The sequence below is a fragment of the Pelophylax lessonae genome (genome assembly GCF_965119305.1).
Source record: "Pelophylax lessonae genome assembly, chromosome: 1".
NCBI classification, from domain to species: domain Eukaryota; kingdom Metazoa; phylum Chordata; class Amphibia; order Anura; family Ranidae; genus Pelophylax; species Pelophylax lessonae.
Genome location: NC_138768.1, coordinates 770517163 through 770538882, shown reverse-complemented (window position 1 = coordinate 770538882; position 21720 = coordinate 770517163). Strand labels below are relative to the sequence as shown.

The window sequence follows — 21720 nt, the reverse complement described above, 5'->3', positions numbered from 1 at the left end:
AAACTCGCCTCACCTATACCCCATAGAGAATTTGTGGGGTATTATCAAGAGGAAGATGACACAATTTGTGTTTTTTTTTTTTTTCCGGGTATTTACCAAAACATATTCAAGCTATAGTTTTATAATGGATATAGGCTAAAAGTGCACATCAAATTGGTGCAAGGGTTTAGGAATTACAGCTCCTAAGAATAACCCCCCCCCACCCCCCCTTTTTCAAGGGACCAAAAGTAATTGGAAGATTGAATCAAAAGCTGTTTCATGACCACGTGTGGGCTACTCCTTCCTTATTTCTTCATCAGTTAAGCAGGTTATTGGTCTGGAGTTGATTCTAAGTGTGGTGTTTGCATTTGGAATCTATTGCTGTGAACCTACATGTGTTCAAAAGAGCTGTCCATGCAAGTGAAACAAGTCAATGTAAGGCTTCAAAAATGAACAAATCCATCAGAGAGATAGTAGCAACAGGAGTGACCAAATCAACAGTTTGGTAGATTCTGAAGAAAGAAGAATGCACTGGTGAGCTCAGCAACATAAAAAGGCCTGGACGTCCATGGAAGAAAGCAGTGGTTGATGATCGCAGGATCCTCTCTATGGTAAAGTAAAAGCCATTCACAACATCCAGACAAGTGAAGGACACTCTCCAAGAGGTGGGCGTATCCTTGTCAAAGTCTACTATCAAGAGAAGACTTCACGAGAGCAAATACAGAGGGTTCACCACAAGGTGCAAACCATTCATAAGCCTGAAGAATAAAAAAACCTGATTAGACTTTTCCAAATTAAAAAAAAAAAAATCTAAAAAAGCCAGACCAGTTCTGGAAAAGCATTCTTTGGACTAAAGAAACAGATTATTTCTGTACCAGAATGATGGGAAGAAAAAAGTGGAGACGGGTTGGAACAAACAACTCATGATCCAAAGCCCACAATGTCATCTCTGTAAAACATGGTGGAGGCAGTGTGATGGCATGGGCATGCATGGCTCCAGTGGCACTGGGTCATTGATGTTTATTGATGATGTCACAGAAGCAGCCGTATAAATACTGCAGTGTTTAGAGGTATGCTGTCAGCCCAGATTCAGCCAAATGCAGCAAAATTGATTGGACAGCCTTTCACAGTACAGATGGACAATGATCCAAAACACACTGCAAAAGCAACCCTTGAGATTTTGAAGGAAAAGTGGAATGTTCTGCAATGGCAGAGTTGATCACCTGATCTCAACCCAATTGAGTATGCATTTCACCTACTGAAGTCAAAACTAAAGGCAGAAAGACCCACAAACAAAGAACACCTGAAGACCGCTGCAGTTAGAGCCTGGCAAAGCATCAGAAAGGAGGAAATCCAGTCTTTAGTAATGTCCATGGGTTCCAGACTTGAGGCAGTCATTGCCAGTAAAGGATTCTCAACAAAATATTAACAATTTATTCAACACTAAAGAAATTACACTTTGCTACAATGCAAAGTAGTGAGTGTACAGCTTGTATAACAGTAAATTTGCTGTCCCCTAAAAATAACTCAACACACAGCCATTAATGTCTAAACCCCTAGCAAAAAAAGTGAGTACACCCATAAGTGAAAATGTACATATTGGCCCAATTAGCCATTTTCCCTCCCCGGTGTCATGTGACTTGTTAGTGTTACAAGGTCTCAGGTATGAATGCGGAGAAGGTGTGTTAAATTTTGGTCTTATCACCAAGGTGGCCAAGACCATACAGCGGTTTAACAGGACAGGTTCCACTCAGAACAGGCCTTGCCATGGTCGACCAAAGAAGTTGAGTGCACGTGCTCAGTATCCTATCCAGAGGTTGTCTTTGGGAAATAGACGTATGAGTGCTGCCAGCATTGCTGAAAATTGATTGAAAGGGTGGGGGGGTCAGCCTGTCAGTGCTCAGACCGTACTCAGCACACTGCATCAAATTGGTCTGCATGGCTGTCATCCCAGAAGGAAGCCTCTTCCTAAGATGATGCACAAGAAAGCCCGCAAACAGTTTGCTGAAGACAAACACGCTAAGGACATGGATTACTGGAACCATGTCCTGTAGTCTGATGAGACCAAGATAAACTTATTTGGTTCAGATTGTGTCAAACGTGTGTGGCAGCAACCAGGTGAGGAGTACAAAGACAAGTGTGTCTTGCCTACAGTCAAGCATGGTGATGGGAGTGTCATGGTCTGGGGCTGCATGAGTGCTGCTGGCCCTGGGGAGCGACAGTTTATTGAGGGAACAATGAATGCCAACATGTACTGTGACATACTGAAGCAGAGCATGATCCCCTCCTTCGGATACTGAGCCCCAGGACAGAATTCCAAAATAAAGACCTGAAACACACCTCCAAGACAACCACTGCCTTGCTAAAGAAGCTGAGGGTAAAGGAAATGGACTGGTCAAGCATGTCTCCAGAGCTTAACCCTATTGAGCATCTGTGGGGTATCCTCAAATGGAAGGTGGAGGAGCTCAAGGTCTCAAACATCCCCAACCCCTGTGATGTCGTTATGGAGGAGTGGAAGAGGACTCCAGTGGCAACCTGTGCAGCTCCGGTGAACTCCATTCCCAAGAGGGTTAAGGCAATGCTGGAAAATAATTGTGGCCGCACACATGATGGACACTTTGGGCCCAATTTGGACATTAAGACTTAGGGGTGTACTCGCTTTTGTTCCCAGCAGTTTAGACATTATTGGCTGTGTGTTGTTATTTTGAGGAAACCGCAAATTTACACTGTACGAACTGTACACTTACTGCTTTACATTGAGGCAAAGTCATTTCTTCAGTGTTGTCACATGAAAAGATAAAATTAAATATTTACAAAAATGTGAGGGATGTACTCACTTTTGTGAGGTACTAATAAATATATATATATATATATATATATATATGTTCTTAAGAAACATGTTCTATTAACCTGCTCTGTACAATAGAATTTCTTTTTTCTTTCCCCCCATTGGCACTCCTACTCTTTTGGGTATGCCACCATAGGAAGCTGCTTCCCATTGTGACACACTTTGAGTGTTAGCTATTATTTGGCTCCACTCATATGACTCCATCGGATCTGAATCTGGATCTCTCTGTTCTTCAATAAGTGCTGTTTTAACCCATTAGAGATTTTCTTCTCTACTTTCACTTACGTGGTCTTTTTTTCCTTGTAGCTACCATCTCTGCAAAGCATGTGTATAAGGCCTCATGCACCCAGGGCGTTGGAAAACACGAGCTGCAGAGCCACTACAAAAGCCAGGAAAAAGCAGCTGTAAAAACATGCTTTTAGTAGCTTTTTCCGTTGGCGTTATTGAGCGTTTAGCCTCATTGGCTTTTGACAGCGTTTTTCTGCCTCTATTCAAAATCAATGGTTGCTTATGATCCGTCTTTGATACGGCTTTAAGCTCATTGATTTGAATGGAAGTCGGATCATGATGATCCGACTTGTGGTGCGACTTGCACTCTGAGGATCTTGAGGGGCAACTCCACGCCAAAATGGAAAAAAATGGCATGTGTGGGGGTCCCCGCCCAGCTTCCATACCAGGCCCTTTTGGGTCTGGTATGAATTTTGAGGGGAATCCCACGCAAAAAAACAGCGTGCCCCCCCCCCAAATCCATACCAGACCCTTATCCGAGCATGCAGCCTGGCAGGTCTGGAAAGGGGAGGGGATAAGCAAGCGGCCCCACCCTCTCCTGGACAATACCAGGCCACACGCCCTTAACATGGGGAGGTGGGTGCTTTGGAGCAGGGGGGGTTTTGCAGTAATAAACCCCCCCTCCCCAAAGCACCTTGTCCCCCATGTTGATGGGGACAAGGGCCTCTTCCGGACAACACTGGGCAGTGGTTGTGCGGGCAGTGGGCTTATCGGAATTTGAACGTCCCCTGCAACAAGGGCTCCCCCATGTGAATGAGTATGGGTACATTGTATCCCTACCCTTTCACCCCATAAAAAAAAAACGTGCCGATTTTTTTACATTTTGGCGTGGAGTTCCCCCTCAAGATCCTCAGAGCACAAGTCTGATCATCATGATCCGACTTGTATGCGACTTCCATTCAAATCAATGGGCTCCCATAGGGAACCATTGATTTTCACATTTAAAAAAAAAACCCTTATGATGCGGCTTTACGCTGTAAAAGCAAGGTTTTTTTTTTTTTTTTCGTTTTTTGCAGCTTGAAAATGCCTATGCCACTTACAGCATCAATACGTGTGTGCACGAGGCCATAAAAAAAGAGGCGTTTTTAAGCAGCAAAAAAGTCTGACGCTCCTAAAAGCAGCTGCAAAAAGCCCTATGTGCATGAGGCCTTAACTGGCAGATTTTTCCAGCAAGGATCCTTTTCAGGATTTGCCTGTCCGATTTCTAGTTCACCGAAAGGAAATTTCCTTCCATTGTCTGGATGTGTTTCAGGCTGTTAGTTTAGTCACTGCTTCTTTCTAAAAGCCTGAAGTTCTCTTTTTGCCATCCCAGATGGACCCCCAAAGGTGCATTGGCTTCTTATTCCACCATGTCTGTGACTGAAAGACCATTATCCAAGTGTATAGTCATTGAGGGTTAGGTTCCACTCTTTTGTCAAGGCCAACACTACTAAATCTGTAAACATTTCCTGGGCTTTCCGGCATCAATCATCTGTCTCCCAGATTTCCAAGGTTGCCAGATTTAAGTTCTACCGAATAGAGGAGGCTGAAACTTCCAATGTAAGCTTTAAGCTTCTGGTCCTTTAGGCTAGTGGTCTTCAACTCCGGTCCTCGGGGCCCACTAACAGGATGGATTTTAAGTATTGCCTTGGGGAGATGCAGACTAGAATACTGCAATCACTGAGCAGCAAATGAGATCACCTGTGATGTAATTTAGTTATCTTGCAAACCTGGCCTGTTAGTGGGCCCCGAGGACCAGAGTTGAGGACCACTGCTTTAGGCAGCTCCTAGTTCTGATGTCTTTTCTTGGACCTGTTGACATTTGCTTGCTGTGTTGCCCTCCCCCTTGAGAAAGAAAATAGGACTTTTGCATTTGTCCTATTGCCTTTTTCTTGGTTTACTGGGAGAATGGTGTAACCTCTTTGTGTTTAGGATCACGCTCTTGGTACTGCTTTGCTACTATAGGCATGCTAGTAATGGCAGGGGCTATCATGAGCTGGTCTATATATTTTTGTTTGCAAGTGTCTAGTCCCTCCTGTAGGCAGCAGTATTACCCAAAGGTTAGGCCTCTCGTGTCCATTGATGGACTTCAGAAAGGATTTTACAGAAATCCTATTTCTTTTGTTAATAACGATGCCATGCTTTGTACCAGAAATAAATGTGTACCATTATAAATGGGACACATTTTAACTTATATTTAGTAACGCCAGCTGTTTGTTTCAAAAACTGACCGTAAAGAGTAAAACAAAACGTATTTGAGGTGTTTTTGCTGTCTTTATGCTTATAGATAGATAGATTAACTTTTTTATAGTAAAATAATTTTTTTTTTTTTTTTTTTCAAAACAAAGTTCTGAAAACAAAAAGGGCTTTACTTTGCTAAAATAGGTAATTGGCCAGTAGCTAAAATGTAGAAATTTATAGGTGGGGAAGCGAGCTGAAGTAACTGATAACTAAATCAAATTGATAATATATATCCCAATTGATAATATATATCCCTATATTTATAAATCATGTTTTTGTGCCTTTTAGTTCATAACTGGACAGAAGAAGAGACGTTGCGGTGGTTGCATGAATTTGTAGAGCTCCCACAGTATGAAAAGACGTTCCGTGAAAACTCAGTCAAAGGAACAACTCTGCCAAGGTGTGTGTTTTTTTTTTTTCTTTTAATGAATAAAATGTTCCTGCTAACCCCTCACATCCCATAAAATTTGACAATTTCCATACATGCTCTGTTCTGAAAACAACTGTTTTGGTGAAAACGATATTTTTTTTTTTTGTGCCCCTCCGCTAGTTCGAGATCACCTGAAAAGGAATTGGATAGTTTTTTTTTTTTTTTTTGTTTACTCACCTTTTAATTGAAGATCGTAAATACCTCAGAGTACTTCCTCCCTCGGAGCCGCGGCTCACCCCGTCACTTCCTGTCTCGCTATGATTCCTGGGAGCTGAACGTCATCGCTCCCAGGAATCAATGCGACGGCACCGGCCCCGCTCGTCACTTCCGGGCGACGCCGCATTCCCCTGCTAAACAGCTTCTGGGCATGCCCAGAAGCTGTTTAGGAATGCGGCGCCGCACCGGAAGTAACGAGAGGGGCCGGTGCAGGCGCATTCTGGGACAAGAAGACGCGGAAGAAGACACAGAAGAGGACCGCGCCGGCTTCAGCTGCCCACAAGAGAGATGGAAACGCTGTGGAAGAAATTTTATAAGTAAGTATTTCTTCTAAAAGGTAAGTGCGAACCGGGACAGATCAGAGGCAAGCCATTGTGGAATGTGCTAGCCCTGACTGTCCTGGGGGTATGTCTGTTAAAAAATGACATCTGTGCCCGAAACTCCGCTTTAAGACCCCAAACATGTCAAGCATGGAAATTGTGCACGGCCGTAAAATAGCGAAAAACTGATACCAAAAATTGTCTGTAGGTGACCCTTTAAATGCCTTTACTGGTTATATTGGTTAACCATTAATAATGGCTCTAATATTACTGCTCTCAGGGATTAATAAAAAAACTAATGTGAAAACCCTCTTATAACTGAAGATGTAGCGGTGTTCAGAATTAGGCAGTCACATTTAAACTCAAATGTTAAATAGGAGTCAGTACACACCTGCCATCATTTAAAGGGCCTCTGATTAACCCCAAATAAAGTTTAGCTGTTCTAGTAGGTCTTTCCTGACATTTTCTTAGTCGCATCCTACAGCAAAAGCCAGGGTTTTTTATGAGAGCTTCCAAAGCATCAGAGGGATTTGATTGTTAAAAGGTATCAGTCAACCGAAGGGTACAAAAACATTTCCAAGGCATTAGATATATCATGGAACACACCGAAGACTGTAATCTTAAAGTGGAGAAAATATGGCACAACCGTGACATTACCAAGAACTGGACATTCCTCCAAAATTGATGAAAAGATGAGAAAAAAAAAACTGGTCAGGGAGGCTGCCAAGAGGCCTTCAGCAACATTAAAAAGCTGCAGGAATATCTGGCAAGTACTGGCTGTGTGGTACATGTGACAATCTCCCGTATTCGTTATATGTCTGGGCTATGGGGTAGAGTGGCAAGACAAAAGCCTTTTCTTACGAAGAAAAACACCCCAACCCGGCTAAATAAAACACATTTGAAGTTTCTTAAAAGCATGTGGGAAAATGTGTTATAGTCTGATGAAACCAAGGTTGAACATTTTAGCCATAATTCCAAAAGATATGTTTGGCACAAAAACACTGCACATCACCAAAAGAACACCATACCCACAGTGAAGCATGGTGGTGGCAGCATCATGCTTTGTCTTAGTCAATGTAGAGGGAATAATGAACTGTTCCAAATACCAGTCAATATCAATATTGACACAAAACCTTCAGGCTTCTGCTAAAAAGCTGAACATGAAGGGGAACTTCATCTTTCAGCATGTCAACGACCCAAAGCATACATCCAAATCTACAAAGAAATGGCTTCAGCAGAAGAATAAAGTTTTGGAATGGCCCCGCCAGAGCCCAGACCTGAATCTAATTGAAAATATGTGGGGTGAGCTGAAGAGGGCTGTTGCCCTTGCAATCTGACAGATTTGAAGTGTTTTTGCAAAGAAGAGTGGGCAAAAATGTACTTTGAATCTAGGAGCCAGGTTTTTTTTTTTTTTTTAACCAAGTCTTGCGGGTTTAACATGTAACGTGTTTCAGAAGGTGAACTTATCCTTTAACCCTTTCACAGCCAGAGCCATTTTTGCAGTTTTTTTTGCACACGCTTAATCTATTTTAGGCCTGAAGATTACATAAAACCACCAAACATATATTTTCTGAAAGTAGACACCCTAAAGAATATAATAGTGCTAGTTCCAATTTTTTATGTCACATGATATTACAGCAAAGACCTAGGAAACACAATATGTCAGTAAAAAAAACACATTAACCACTTGCCGACCGCCGCACGACTATCTACGGCGGCGGTCAGCCCCTCACAGGCAAAGTGACGTAGGTCTACGTCGCTCGCCTGTGAGGGTTTAGGGAGCGAGCGCGCGCCGCCGGAGGCGCGCTCCCGCTCCCGCGTGGTCACGGACCCCCCCGCGCGTGTGACCGGCGGACCCGATCGCCGCCGGCCACTCTGCGATCGGCGGGGGAGAGGGAGAAAGTCAGGCAGCTTGTGTAAACAAGCTGCCTGTCATTCTCCCCTCTGTATGAGAGCTGATCATATGGATCTACTATGTAGATCCGTTGATCACTCTGCATACAGCTGAAGCCACAGCCAATCACAGTTAGAATCACGCCCCTAGGGACACACACAGCCCCTCCCTCTCAAATAAAGTTAACCCCTTCACTACCAGTGTATTTTTACAGTAACAGTGCATATATATAGCACTGATTACTGTAGAAATGTCACTGGTAACCCCAAAAGTGTCAAAAATGTCAGTCAAGGGTCCGATCTGTCCGCCGCAATGTCGCAGTACCGCAAAAAAAATCGCAGATCGCCGCCATTACGCATTAAAAAAAAACAACAAAAATGACAAAAATCTTTCCCTTTGTTAGTAAACGCAATAACTTTTGCGCAAACCAATCAAAATACGCTTTTTGCAAATTTTTTTTACCAAACATAGGTAGCATAAAACAAATTGGCCGAAAATTTAAAAAAATTTTGATTTTTACATTTTTTTGGGGGGGAATTTCATATAAAAAAAAGGGAAAAATATTGCTATTTTTGCAAAATTTACGCTCTTTTTTTGTTTATAGCACGTGATCAAAAAATCGCACAGGTGATCAAATACCGCCAAAAGAAAGCTCTGTTTGTGGGAAAAAAAGGACGCCAAATTCGTTTAGGTACAGCGTCGCACGACCGCGCAATTGTCCGTTAAAGTCACGCAGTGCCGAATCGCAAAATACCCTCTGGTCGTTTAGCAGCCAAATCCTCCGGGGCTTAAGTGGTTAAAAAGAGAGTTTGTGCTTAGTTGTAACTTTTTAACAATTTTTTTCCATTGCATAGGGGACAAAAAGTCCATGTGATGATTTGTTTGGTGACAGATTCTCTTTCATGAGACATCCAGGGTCTAAAAGCGCTCCACTGAATGTAATGCACATCACACTTAATTACATTTCTTCCTGACCTTGATGGGTAGGGAAACTGTCAACGGGGGTCAACAAAAAGGGAGGGATGAAAACAGACGTGTCTGCTCTCCTCTCTACCCGGCGGCACCTGCTATGCCAGTCCTGAGCCCACAGATGGGCCAGCGGAGTCTGGGATACATATAGGGGAGGGGGGGGGGGGGAACGGGAGCATTCGGGTGGCAGCCTAGGTGTCAGGACGAAACTTCTTGTTGCCTCAGCGACCTGGCGCCTGTCGAACCCTGCGTTGGAGGATCTCAATTGTAAGGATGCCTTCCTGGTAGTAATTGCATCTGTTTTCTGAATTGCCAGCTTTTCCCTGTAAAATCCCTTTATTATTTTCCACAAGGGCAAGGTGGTATTGAAACCAAAACCTTTCTTCCTACCTATGGTGGTCTCTTCTTTCTGCCTCAGTGAGGACATTGTTCTTCCTTTCTTTTGTTCTATCGCAAAACATGACAAAGAGATCACCTAACATTGCCTGAATATAGTCATAACTGCCAGGCTAAGGTGTACACATGATCAGATTATCGGACGAATTTTCATCCGTTTTTTTTTGTTGCATTCTCCTATCAAAAGTGAAGACTTTGCTTTCATATGAAAATTCTCATACGACAGAATTCAACTTCAGAAATGATGTAATGTGTTGAATTGTTTTGTTTGTTCTTTTGTTTCTGAGCATGCGTATTCTTGCTCTTAAGATTTCTTTCGGATGAAAACTGTACTAATTAAAAGAAAATCAGCGTTCATGTACGATAAAAATGTTATAGCCTGCACATCTAGTTTTTGTTGTATGAAAATTCGTAATAAGATTTTCTTATCGTGTGTACGGGCCTTTGAGGACTGTTTTTTTTTCCTTTTGACTATTGGGCCCATTCTATCAGGGCTTTTTAGCATCAAGCATCTACTTTCCAGATTTGTAAGGCCATCGCCTGGTCCTCTGTTCAGACGTTTTTGAAGTTCTACCAGGTGTAGTTCTAGCCTCAGATGATGCAAGTTTCAGCTGCAAGATGCTTCAAGCAATCAGGTTAGAGATGCGCTGACATTTTGGCAACAGGAACAATCTGTATTTTGCCGATAATGACGTTGAACGCGAGATTTTGATGCAGTTGTACTGTGCTTATGATTTGGGGTTTTTTTGTCATGTGACTCCTAAACTGCATCAAAAATGTAACAAGGGTGCATTATTGATGTTTTCTTGCTGTGTTTTCAATTAATTTCGACAGAGAGGTGCGTTTTTGGTGTGTGTGTGTGTGTTTTTTTTTTTTAACTAGAAATGCAGCAATCAGGATTTTTAACACCACAACGGAAGCTCAACGGACCAGTGTAAAGATAAACATAGAATTTAAAGGGATGTATATTTCTTGAGCTTTTCTTGTATTAAATGTGCCAATAATAGCCGACAATACATTCAAATTAAATTCATGATATTAATTAAAAAGTCGAATAAAAGTACAATTCTATATAAAAATATATCAAAGATATAGAAGTAGGGAAACCACTGTGCTTACTAAAAACAAAAATAGACCAGCTGCTGGCACTACAATACAACTATATTGTTAAACCCGTAAAAACACGGAAAGTGCCGCGCTACAAATGTGAAAATAATTGTATGGATCCAATATGTGTTAACTTGTGATGATAGAGATATATATATACTACATCTCGTATGGAAGGAGCAACGTACAAACTTGTGCAAAAATTATATGAAATGCAATGACACTATAGCATTTAAAGAGGGAGTGCAACAGTGTAAACAGTCCTCAAAGGTATAAAAATTGTTTAAGGTGAAATCCAAAAATATGAAGACAATCTTCAGTGATCCAGTGAAGAAAAAGTAAAAAACACCAATAGTGCTTCCCAAACAAGAAAATTGCAGGCGCGCTTACCAGAGACAATGGACTCTAATACTGTTAACATAAAATCGTAGAGATGTAGTATCCCATGGTTTTCTTGATTTTTAGATATTTAGTCATGGGTTAACACACATATTGGATCCATCCAATTATTTCCACATTTGTAGTGCGGCACTTTCTATGTTTTTATATAAAAAATATATATATTCTTTTTTAATTTGTAATTTTCGGTTTATGGCCAGGTGCATCCTGCATTTTTGGTTGTGGCACCATAATTTTCATTTGGCGCACCTCCTAGTTTTTTGGTTGGGGTTTTTAACTCTTATTTCTCTTTCGTTCATTGACACACAGCTCCTTATCTTGACTGTTGGGTTATACTGCCCACTACAGGAGTAGGACACTAGGCAGGAAAAAACTTGACTATGCCTATGAGGCAGTCCCAGGGGTTATACGCCTGCTCTCTGCTATAGGCATTCCGTTTTTTTTTTCTGCCTAGTCAGGAATAAGGACCTAGTTCCTGGCTGGGATCTCTGGTCCTGACACTATTTTTCGTTTTGAATGGAACTTTTCCTATCTTTATTTTGTTCCTGTGAGAATCTACAATCAACTGCCGGACTGGGCGACAGAGTAGATAATCTAGATCCAGAGGGGGTCCCCCAGTCTGGCCAGCACACGCGCGTGCAGGCCTCAGCTCCGTGCTAGGTTGGCCGCCACATAGCCCCACTGGACGGGGGCTCGCCTACGAGTTAAACATCTTGCGAGGTCGCATACGACCTGGCATCAGCCTGAATTGCAACGTTCCTCATGGCCAACAGCTCCCCCCATTCCGATGGAGCGCTGGTCTTGTCGGGAGCGGTGCCCACCCTGTCCCCGGTATGGTAGGTAGCTGTCTCCCCTCTACCCCTGGAGGGTTTTGGGGTGGATGTGGGCCCCTCCCTGGGACGGTCAGACCCCCGGGGTTCCCCTCCTTCCCATGCAGCACCCCCCCCTCCATTCTCGGGGTCCTCTGCAGACTGTTACCCCCATCTGCCCCCCCCCCCCCTCTTCTGCATGAAGGGGCGCCCTCACCTGTTTCTGGGGTGGGGTGGACGTCTTAGCTGGTTTCCGGATCCGTGGACCTCCCTGGTACAGGACAAGTGTGAGTATACCACATTTATCCTGGCTGCGAAGCCATGAAATGGCGGTCAGAATACGTGCCTCAGTCATCTAGCTTCTGCCCTATGCGTCTGTCTGTCTCTGCAGCTCCTCCCCCTCCTCTCCTCCCCCCCCCTCCTCTCCTCCTCCTCCTCCTCCTCTCCCCCTCCTCTCCTCCCCCTCCTCTCCTCCTCCTCCTCTCCCCCTCCTCCTCTCCCCCTCCTCCTCTCCCCCTCCTCCTCTCCCCCTCCTCCTCTCCCCCTCCTCCTCTCCCCCTCCTCCTCTTTCCCTCCTCCTCTTTCCCTCCTCCTCTCCCCCTCCTCCTCCTCTCCTCTCTCTGTCAGCTCCATAGTGTTCAGTGAGAACACGATCTCACAGCCCCTCCCCTATCCACTCCTCTCTTCACAGCCCCTGCCCTCTCCAACGGCCTTCATTTGCTGACTGAGGGGAATCTCTGCCCCTCCCACTTGGCTTCCTAGATCAGGATGCAGAGAGGATGTGACTACAAACGAGCACATTAGAGGAAAAGTTATTTAGAATTGAAAAAATAAAAACATAACACTGCACTGCTTGGACCCCGTTCACACTGGGGCGACCTGTCAGGCGACCTGGTCGCCTGACAGGTCGCCATAGGTCGTCTGCCATAGAGAAGCTGTGGACCCGTTCTAATAGGAGCGACACAAGTCGCTCCGACTTAGAAAAAGGGTGCGGAGCTTCTTTGGGGCGACCCGGAGCGACCTGCATTGACTTCAATGATATGTGAGGTCGCCCCGGCAAGTCGGATCGCCCCAGTGTGAACGGGGTCTTAATCGGCAAACACATTTAGGCCAGATCAATTTTAGCCATTTGAGTTTACGACCCCCTTTAATTTAACCCCTTGAATACAGACATTTAGAATACTACCCTGGTAGACAAGGGGTCAAAGTGCACTTGACTATGGTCATTTAAGTATTTACTGTACATATTAAGTAGCAGTAAAAGTACTAAAATACATGTTCTTATTTAGCTTTGTAGTTGCAGTTAATTTGGAGAAGTTAACTCTCAAAGACCACAACAAAGATTCTAAAAGAGGGTTCCATTCAACATCTAAGACCAATGTTGCACTTGTGACCCTTATAACTTTTATATATAATAAGATCATTGGCACACCTGTATATACACAGAACAGTCTTTTCCAAAGCACCAGTGCTTCACAAATATAATGTTTGTGTGTATGTATATATGTGTGTGTGTGTGTGTGTGTGTATATGTATAATATATATATATATATATATATATATATATATATATATATATATATATATATATATATATATAATCGTTATCGTGCGTTCAAGGCCCTTAAGTGCTTTTGGTATAGGTGCATATACTGTGTGTGTGTGTATGTGTGTATGTATGTATATATATATATATATATATATATATATATATATATATATACAGTGGGTACGGAAAGTATTCAGACCCCCTTAAATTTTTCACTCTGTTATATTGCAGCCATTTGCTAAAATAATTTAAGTTCATTCTTCTTCCTCATGAATGTACACATAGCACCCCATACTGACAGAAAAACACAGAATTGTTGACATTGTTGCAGATTTATTAAAAAAGAAAAACTGAAATATCACATGGTCCTAAGTATTCAGACCCTTTGCTGTGACACTCATATATTTAACTCAGGTGCTTTCCATTTCTTCTGATCATCCTTGAGATGGTTCTACACCTTCATTTGAGTCCAGCTGTGTTTGATTATACTGATTGGACTTGATTAGGAAAGCCACACACCTGTCTATATAAGACCTTCCAGATCACAATGCATGTCAGAGCAAATGAGAATCATGAGGTCAAAGGAACTGCCTGAAGAGCTCAGAGACAGAATTATGGCAAGGCACAGATCTGGCCAAGGTTACAAAAAGATTTCTGCTGCACTTAAGGTTCCTAAGAGCACAGTGGCCTCCATAATCCTCAAATGGAAGACTTTGGGACGACCAGAACCCTTCCTAGAGCTGGCCGTCCGGCCAAACTGAGCTATCGGGGGAGAAGAGCCTTGGTGAGAGAGGTAAAGAAGAACCCAAAGATCACTGTGGCTGTGCTCCAGAGATGCAGTCAGGAGATGGGAGAAAGTTGTAGAAAGTCAACCATCACTGCAGCCCTCCACCAGTCGGGGCTTTATGGCAGAGTGGCCCGACGGAAGCCTCTCCTCAGTGTAAGACACATGAAAGCCCGCATGGAGTTTGCTAAAAAACACCTGAAGGACTCCAAGATGGTGAGAAATAAGATTCTCTGGTCTGATGAGACCAAAATAGAACTTTTTGGCCTTAATTCTAAGCGGTATGTGTGGAGAAAACCAGGCACTGCTCATCACCTGTCCAATACAGTCCCAACAGTGAAGCATGGTGGTGGCAGCATCATGCTGTGGGGGTGTTTTTCAGCTGCAGGGACAGGACGACTGGTTGCAATCGAGGGAAAGATGAATGCGGCCAAGTACAGGGATATCCTGGACAAAAACCTTCTCCAGAGTGCTCTGGACCTCAGACTGGGCTGAAGGTTTACCTTTCAACAAGACAATGACCCTAAGCACACAGCTAAAATAACGAAGGAGTGGCTTCACAACAACTCCGTGACTGTTCTTGAATGGCACAGCCAGAGCCCTGACTTAAACCCAATTGAGCATCTCTGGAGAGACCTAAAAATGGCTGTCCACCAACGTTTACCATCCAACCTGACAGAACTGGAGAGGATCTGCTAGAAGGAATGGCAGAGGATCCCCAAATCCAGGTGTGAAAGACTTGTTGCATCTTTCCCAAAAAGACTCCTGGCTGTATTAGATCAAAAGGGGGCTTCTACTAAATACTGAGCAAAGGGTCTGAATACTTAGGACCATGTGATATTTCAGTTTTTCTTTTTTAATAAATCTGCAACAATGTCAACAATTCTGTGTTTTTCTGTCAGTATGGGGTGCTATGTGTACATTCATGAGGAAGAAGAATGAACTTAAATGATTTTAGCAAATGGCTGCAATATAACAAAGAGTGAAAAATTTAAGGGGGTCTGAATACTTTCCGTACCCACTGTATATATATATATATATATATATATATATATATATATATATATATATATATATATATATATATATAGAATTAGCCGTAAGGTCTCATTCTCTTCTTTGCAATCTGACTTGCCCAACACTTGTTAATGCATGACAAGAGGATTTTCTTTCTTTGGGGCCTGTTCACATCTGCACTGCTGTGTATTGGGGAAAAAAGGGCAGGTGAGTTTTAACGTTTGTGACCTCAAAAGACTTAAATAGCAGCGCACAAAAAACACATGTAAAATGTTTTCTTATATGTTTTAGCCTACAATGCCCTTTTAGATCCATTTTCACTGTTGTGCTTGCCTGCATTTTGGGAAAATAAAAGAAAACCACACAGAAGCATGTCTAATACTGGCCTTAGAGGTGGTTAGCTAGGCTGGCACAGTCTGAGGAAGAAACAATTGTTTAAACATGCATTCTCATATTACCGAATATATTTGTTTACGGAGGCGTTTGCAGACAGTCAATTACATTTTTATTGGAGGAGTAGTATAGTAATAGTATTGCCTAGGTAGCCACACAAGTTATGCACTTTTTTTTGTAGTTGTATGTTTTAGCATGTTTCTTCTAGTCACTGTTTTTTAGGCCAAGCCTCTTCCTTCTTGTCTATAGATCTCTGCAGCTGCTACTTATGTGGCAGATACTTGTATCTGTCTTGCTGTAGATTTTTCTGTATTGTAGTAACTTATCATTCTTTAAATAAAATGAAAGGCATTTTGTTGATGTCTTTTTAGGCAGGACTGTTTTAATTTTAGGGGTTTAAAATAAATTGATTCACTTAGAACACAAACTTAGTTTAAAGTGATTGTAAACATGTTATATTTACCTGCTCTGTGCAGTCATTTCGCACAGAGCAGCCCTAGGCCTCTTCTTTTTTGGGTCCTCCGCAGGTAGTCCTGGCGCCTCCTCCTGCTAAGTGCCTCCAGTAGCAAGCCTCCTGCTATAGGGGCTCTCCAGCCATGCTCCTGTGACTGGACATTGTCCGTTCCCCGCTCTATTTATTGGCTCACTGGCTGTGATTGATTATGGCAGGAGCCAACAGCTCGTGCTTCTGTGTGAGCCAACGAGGAGAGAGAGACCTAGGAGAGCCAATGCTCTCATGCATATCGCTGGATTCCGATGGGGCTCAGGTAAGTATAAGGTGGGGGGAGCTGCACCCAGGTTTTTGTTTTTACCCTAATGCATAGAATGCATTAGGGTAAAAAACGTCCTGCTTTTAGACTCACTTTAACTCGCTGCAATCGTGGATGTATGCTTTGATTCCTTTTATCTCAGGTTTAAAATGCCAACAGGCTGCAATCACACCTGGGCGTTTTGAATTGCGGGGCAGAATCGCCAAGGTCCTGCCGTGATTTCAAAAATCTCTGCTAAAATGGCAAACCAAGCAACGTGCATTTCAGATTCTGTTCATTTTGTAATGGCACCTAAAAACGCAGTGCGGCTCAGAAATGATTGTCGCATGATAAATCATGTTGCAATTGCAACAAACTGCATCTCCTGAAGCTTGCCGCCCAAAATAGGATCCAGAGCTTCTTTTGGGCGGCACGCTTAACGCAATGATGTTTGCTGCATTGCAGCCTGATTTATCAAGCCACAATTGTGGTAGAACTGCACCGCATGTATAGGTGCTATTAATATGAACGGGATCTGAAATGCACATTGTGTGTTTTCTCAATTTTAGCAGTGTTTTGAAATCGCAGGCAGAATTTTGGTGATTTTGTCCGTGATTCAGAATGCCCAGGTGTAAATGCAGCCTTAAGTTTCAGCATTTTCCAGGGTTTTAGGAGTGATCACCAAGCTGATAAGCAAAAACAATTGGGCAAAAAATCCAACTCGAGCAATCGGTTATTACCTTGTGAACAATCAGACAATTGTTGCCTTTCTTTGTGAGCATGTTTTTTTTTTCTCTCGTATAACCGTTTATTATCTACTGTTTTGTATTATACATAATAACAAAAAAATGCATTTTCTCACATACAGAATAGCTGTTAATGAACCTTTGTTTATGATATCGCATCTGAAAGTCGTTGATCGAAGCCACAGGCAAAAACTCCATCTTAAAGCTTTGGATGTGGTGCTGTTTGGACCTTTGACAAGTTAGTAAAGTAACAACCACTCTATATTGTAACAGAATATGGTTTCTGATTCTATGTCTGATGATGTTTTTGTCAAACATGTTCTTTGCAGGACCACCTCATAATTGGGTGAAAGATTTTGTGCTGACTATATCTATTGTTATTGGTGTTGGCGGATGCTGGTTCGCATACACTCAGAATAAGACATCTAAGGAACATATATCACAGATGATGAAAGATTTGGAGGGGCTTCAGAAAGCTGAAATGAGCCTTCTTGAGCTACAGGAAAGGTAGGATACCAGAATTTTAACACCACTAGATTTTATTTAAATTTGTTGTCTAATTTCGAGATTAAAAATTCTGCCATTTTAGAGTTGCAAAAAAATCATTGGATATGTATTTTCTATTCTAAATTGACTTTGAATTTAGATCCACTTTAAATACTTTTTTTTTTTCTGTTTCAAATTTTAATAACTTTGAGTAAAATTCTCATTTGTTCATGACCTAAATAAATGCATATAATTTTTTCTGCTTTCAGCTGAATTTCAAATGCAGCTTTTTTCAAATTGCAAACACCTATTTCCCAAGTCCTCCTCCAGGATGGTCACATGGGTACAAAATGGAATTCATGGCAATTCCACCAACCAGGTTCATACGATCACTCTTCCTTTCAGTTCCGTTATGGTTTCCTCCATGGATTTCCTTTGGTATAGGGAGTCCGAGAGAGTTGTGGTACCAAACCTGGTTGGTTGAATTGCCTTGAATTCTATCTTGTACCCATGTGACCATTCTGGAGGATTCCTGGAAAGGAAGTGATCAGGTAATAACTCGGACTACTTTTTTTTTTTTTTTTTTTAAGGCTTGATAAAGCTCAGGAGGAGAACAGAACTGTTGAGGTAGAAAAACAAAACCTTGAACGTAAATTAATGGATGAAATTAGTGATGCAAAACGAGAAGCCCAAAGATTGAGAGAACTGCGTGAGGGTGCAGAATGTGAACTTAGTCGACTGAAATATGCAGAAGAGGAGCTAGTTCAGGTAAATTCACATAATGATAAAGATTACCTGCATGCATGAACATTTCTGTACTCTCCTAACAAGAAAATTAGTCGAGAGCCAGTCAAGTTCCTCCACCCCAAAATCACTTATCCATGTCTTTATGGACTTTGCTTTGTGCACTGGTCCAAACCAGGAGGATTATATTGGGGGGTTGTTTTTCAGGCGTTGGGCTTGGCCCCTTAGTTCCAATGAAGGAAATTTTAAGGCTTCAGTATACCAAGACATTTTGGATCATTTTATGCTTCCAACTTTGTGGGAACAGTTTGGGGACGGCCCCTTCCTGTTCCAACATGACTGCACACCAGTGCACAAAGCAAGGCCCGTAAAGACATGGATGAGCGAGTTTGGGGTGGAGGAATTGGACTGGCCTGCACAGAGTCCTGAACTCAACCCGATAGAACACCTTTGAAATGAATTGCAGTGGGCCAACTCAATATTGAACCCTGTAGACGAAGACTGGGATGCCATTAAAGTTCATATGCGTGTAAAGGCAGGCGTCCCGATACTTTTAGTAATAAAGCGTATATTTTGCATGAAGTCAGTAAATACAAAAATATACTGCTTCCGAGAAGATTAAAGTGTATGAAAACCCTGAAAAAAGAACTTTTCTTATTTGCCACCTGCCATTTGTAAAATATACCATTGAAAGTGGGAAAAAAAAAAACAAATCTATTCTGCCAAGTCTAGTGGTTTATTGCAATTCCCTGTGCTTTATGCTGCACTGTTATAAGCTCTACTCAGCTCTCTGAAGTACAGTAATGTACTGCAAGATGAGTGTTCTACTCCAGCATTTCGGTGATTTGAAATCCCTATTCTTCTCTGTGCAGCACATTCAGGACAGAGCAATTCTGATTGGTCAGTGCCTGCACGGTGAAGAGCTCTAGTCTGTCACAGAAGAGGGATTTCAAATCCCCAGGCCATTGCATACACTTTGTTGGCACTGACAGCTCAGCCTCCTCATCAGCGACATTTTTAAAAAAAAATTTAGTTTAATTAGCAAAAAATTAAGCAGTGTTTAAGTACCACTAAAAGAAAGCTCTGTCTGCCTAAAACAAAAAATGATAAAAATGTATTTTGGGTACAATGTTGCATGACCGCATTTGTCATTCAAAGTGTGACAGCGCTAAAAGCTACAAATTGGCCTGGGCAGGAAGGGGGGTGAAATTGCCCAGTATTGAAATGGTTAAAACAAGTACTGCTAAAGTGCTCTTATTTACTGAAACCTTTACTTTTTTGCTAGTTGTCAGGAGATCTAAGAACACTTTGATTTTCTGCTACAGAAGACCAAAAAAATGGTGGTTAAATAGCGCAGACTCCCAGGGAGGTTTTGAACCGCATTCGTTAGCTGCAGTGAAATATAGAGCGCTCAGTGTACTGATTTAGCCATTGGCTGCAGAACATTAGCAGGTCTTTTTAGTTTAAATTTTTGTCTGGTGTTCTATGAAGCGCATATTTTTTATTTTTTTTTTGTATTATTCAGGTTCGAATGGCTCTGAAAAAAGCTGAGAAAGAATTTGAGCTGAGAGCTAACTGGTCTGTCCCTGAAGCTCTACAGAAATGGCTGCAGTTGACACATGAGGTGGAGGTCCAGTACTACAACATCAAGAAACAGAATGCTGAAATGCAGCTTGCCATTGCTAAAGAGGAGGTAGCAGATGCTTATCTTTGATGTTTCTCGCCCTGTCATCATAGGCGTGCGCAGCCTATTGCATTAGGGTGTGCACCCCAAAGCTCAAACACACGTGTGTATATATATATATATATATATATATATATATATATATACACACACATACACACACTATATATATATATATATATATATATATATATATATACACACACACACACACACATAAACACTTGTCAAAAGTATTGGGACACTAAAAGGTTTTTGCACTTAAGTTAAATTGTATGGCAAATATCTGTAGAGGGGTTCCACCATCACTGCTAAGTTTTGAAAAAGATGTATGCCTTATTTTCCTTTTGATGTGTATTACAGGTGAAATTACATGTGAGGCACTGATATGGACTGATAGGCAGCACTAATAGGCGCTTGTTCTCAGCACTGACTGGCACTGATGAGGCTGCACTGATGGGTACTGATAGGTGGCACTGATAGGCAGCACTTATTGGCAGCACTGATGGGCACTAATAGGCATCACTGATAGGCGGCATTGGTGGGCACTGATTGGTGGCACTGATAGGAAGCACTGATAGGCACTGTTAGATGTGTCTGATGGGCACTGATGAGGCGGCACTGGTGGGCACTGATAGGTGGCACTGATGAGGCGGCACTGCTGGGCACTGATAGGCACTATTAGGTGACACTGATGGGCACTGATGAAGTGGCACTGGTGGGCACTGATAGGTGGCACTGGTGGGCACTGATAGGTGGCACTACTGGGCACTGATAGGTGGCACTACTGGGCACCACTTATGGACACTAACAGGGGAGAGGGGGAGTTTCACATTCAGCAGACAGTGAGACTTGCAAGAGCTGCTCAGTGTGTGTGCAGTGGCGTACCTAGAGAATTTGGCACCCGGGGCGGATCCTATATCTGGCACCCCCCCCCCAACTTTAAAATGTAAGCACCCACAAAAATTTGTAATGTTTTCAGGAATATTTATTGCACAAAATTCACAGCCCCCCCCCCCCCCCAATCACAGTGCCCCTTGCAGTCTGCCCCCTGTCTCTCTAATCACAGTTCCCCCTTTTGCACTCTCTGCCTCCCCTGCACAGTCCTACCTTCAGCATAAATAGATAGCTAATATTATTAGCAATGTGTTTACAGGAGATGGTCAGAGACTACAGACATGATAAAGGAGATGGTCAGAGACTGCAAACGTGATACAGGAGATGGTCAGAGACTACAGACATGATAAAGGAGATGGTCAGAGACTGCAGACAGGATACAGTAGATGGTCAGAGACTGCAGACATGATACAGGAGATGGTCAGAGACTACAGACATGATACATGAGATGGTCAGAGACTGTAGACATGGTACAGGAGATGGTCAGAGACTGCAGACGTGATACATGAGATGGTCAGAGACTGCAGACATGATACAGGAGATGGTCAGAGACTGTAGACATGGTACAGGAGATGGTCAGAGACTGCAGACGTGATACATGAGATGGTCAGAGACTGCAGACGTGATACATGAGATGGTCAGAGACTGCAGACATGATACAGGAGATGGTCAGAGACTGTAGACATGGTACAGGAGATGGTCAGAGACTGCAGACCTGATACAGGAGATGCTCGGAGACTGAGGACATGATAGAAGATAGAAGAGCACTAGGGGGGCCGGAGAGCACAGGGCAAGC

The 21720-nt window shown here is 42.6% G+C and overlaps 1 protein-coding gene across 2 annotated transcripts in view; it reads left to right on the top strand.

Annotated features, from left to right (window-relative positions):
* Positions 1-21720, top strand: part of STIM2 (stromal interaction molecule 2) — a 186867-nt gene that overhangs the window by 143813 nt on the left and 21334 nt on the right. For both annotated transcript variants that reach the window (XM_082260087.1, XM_082260088.1), the window contains exons 4-8: positions 5624-5735; positions 17236-17351; positions 17443-17620; positions 18190-18367; positions 19869-20036. In XM_082260087.1, coding sequence (XP_082116213.1) covers positions 5624-5735; positions 17236-17351; positions 17443-17620; positions 18190-18367; positions 19869-20036 — 752 coding nt within the window. The remainder of the gene's footprint in view (positions 1-5623; positions 5736-17235; positions 17352-17442; positions 17621-18189; positions 18368-19868; positions 20037-21720) is intronic.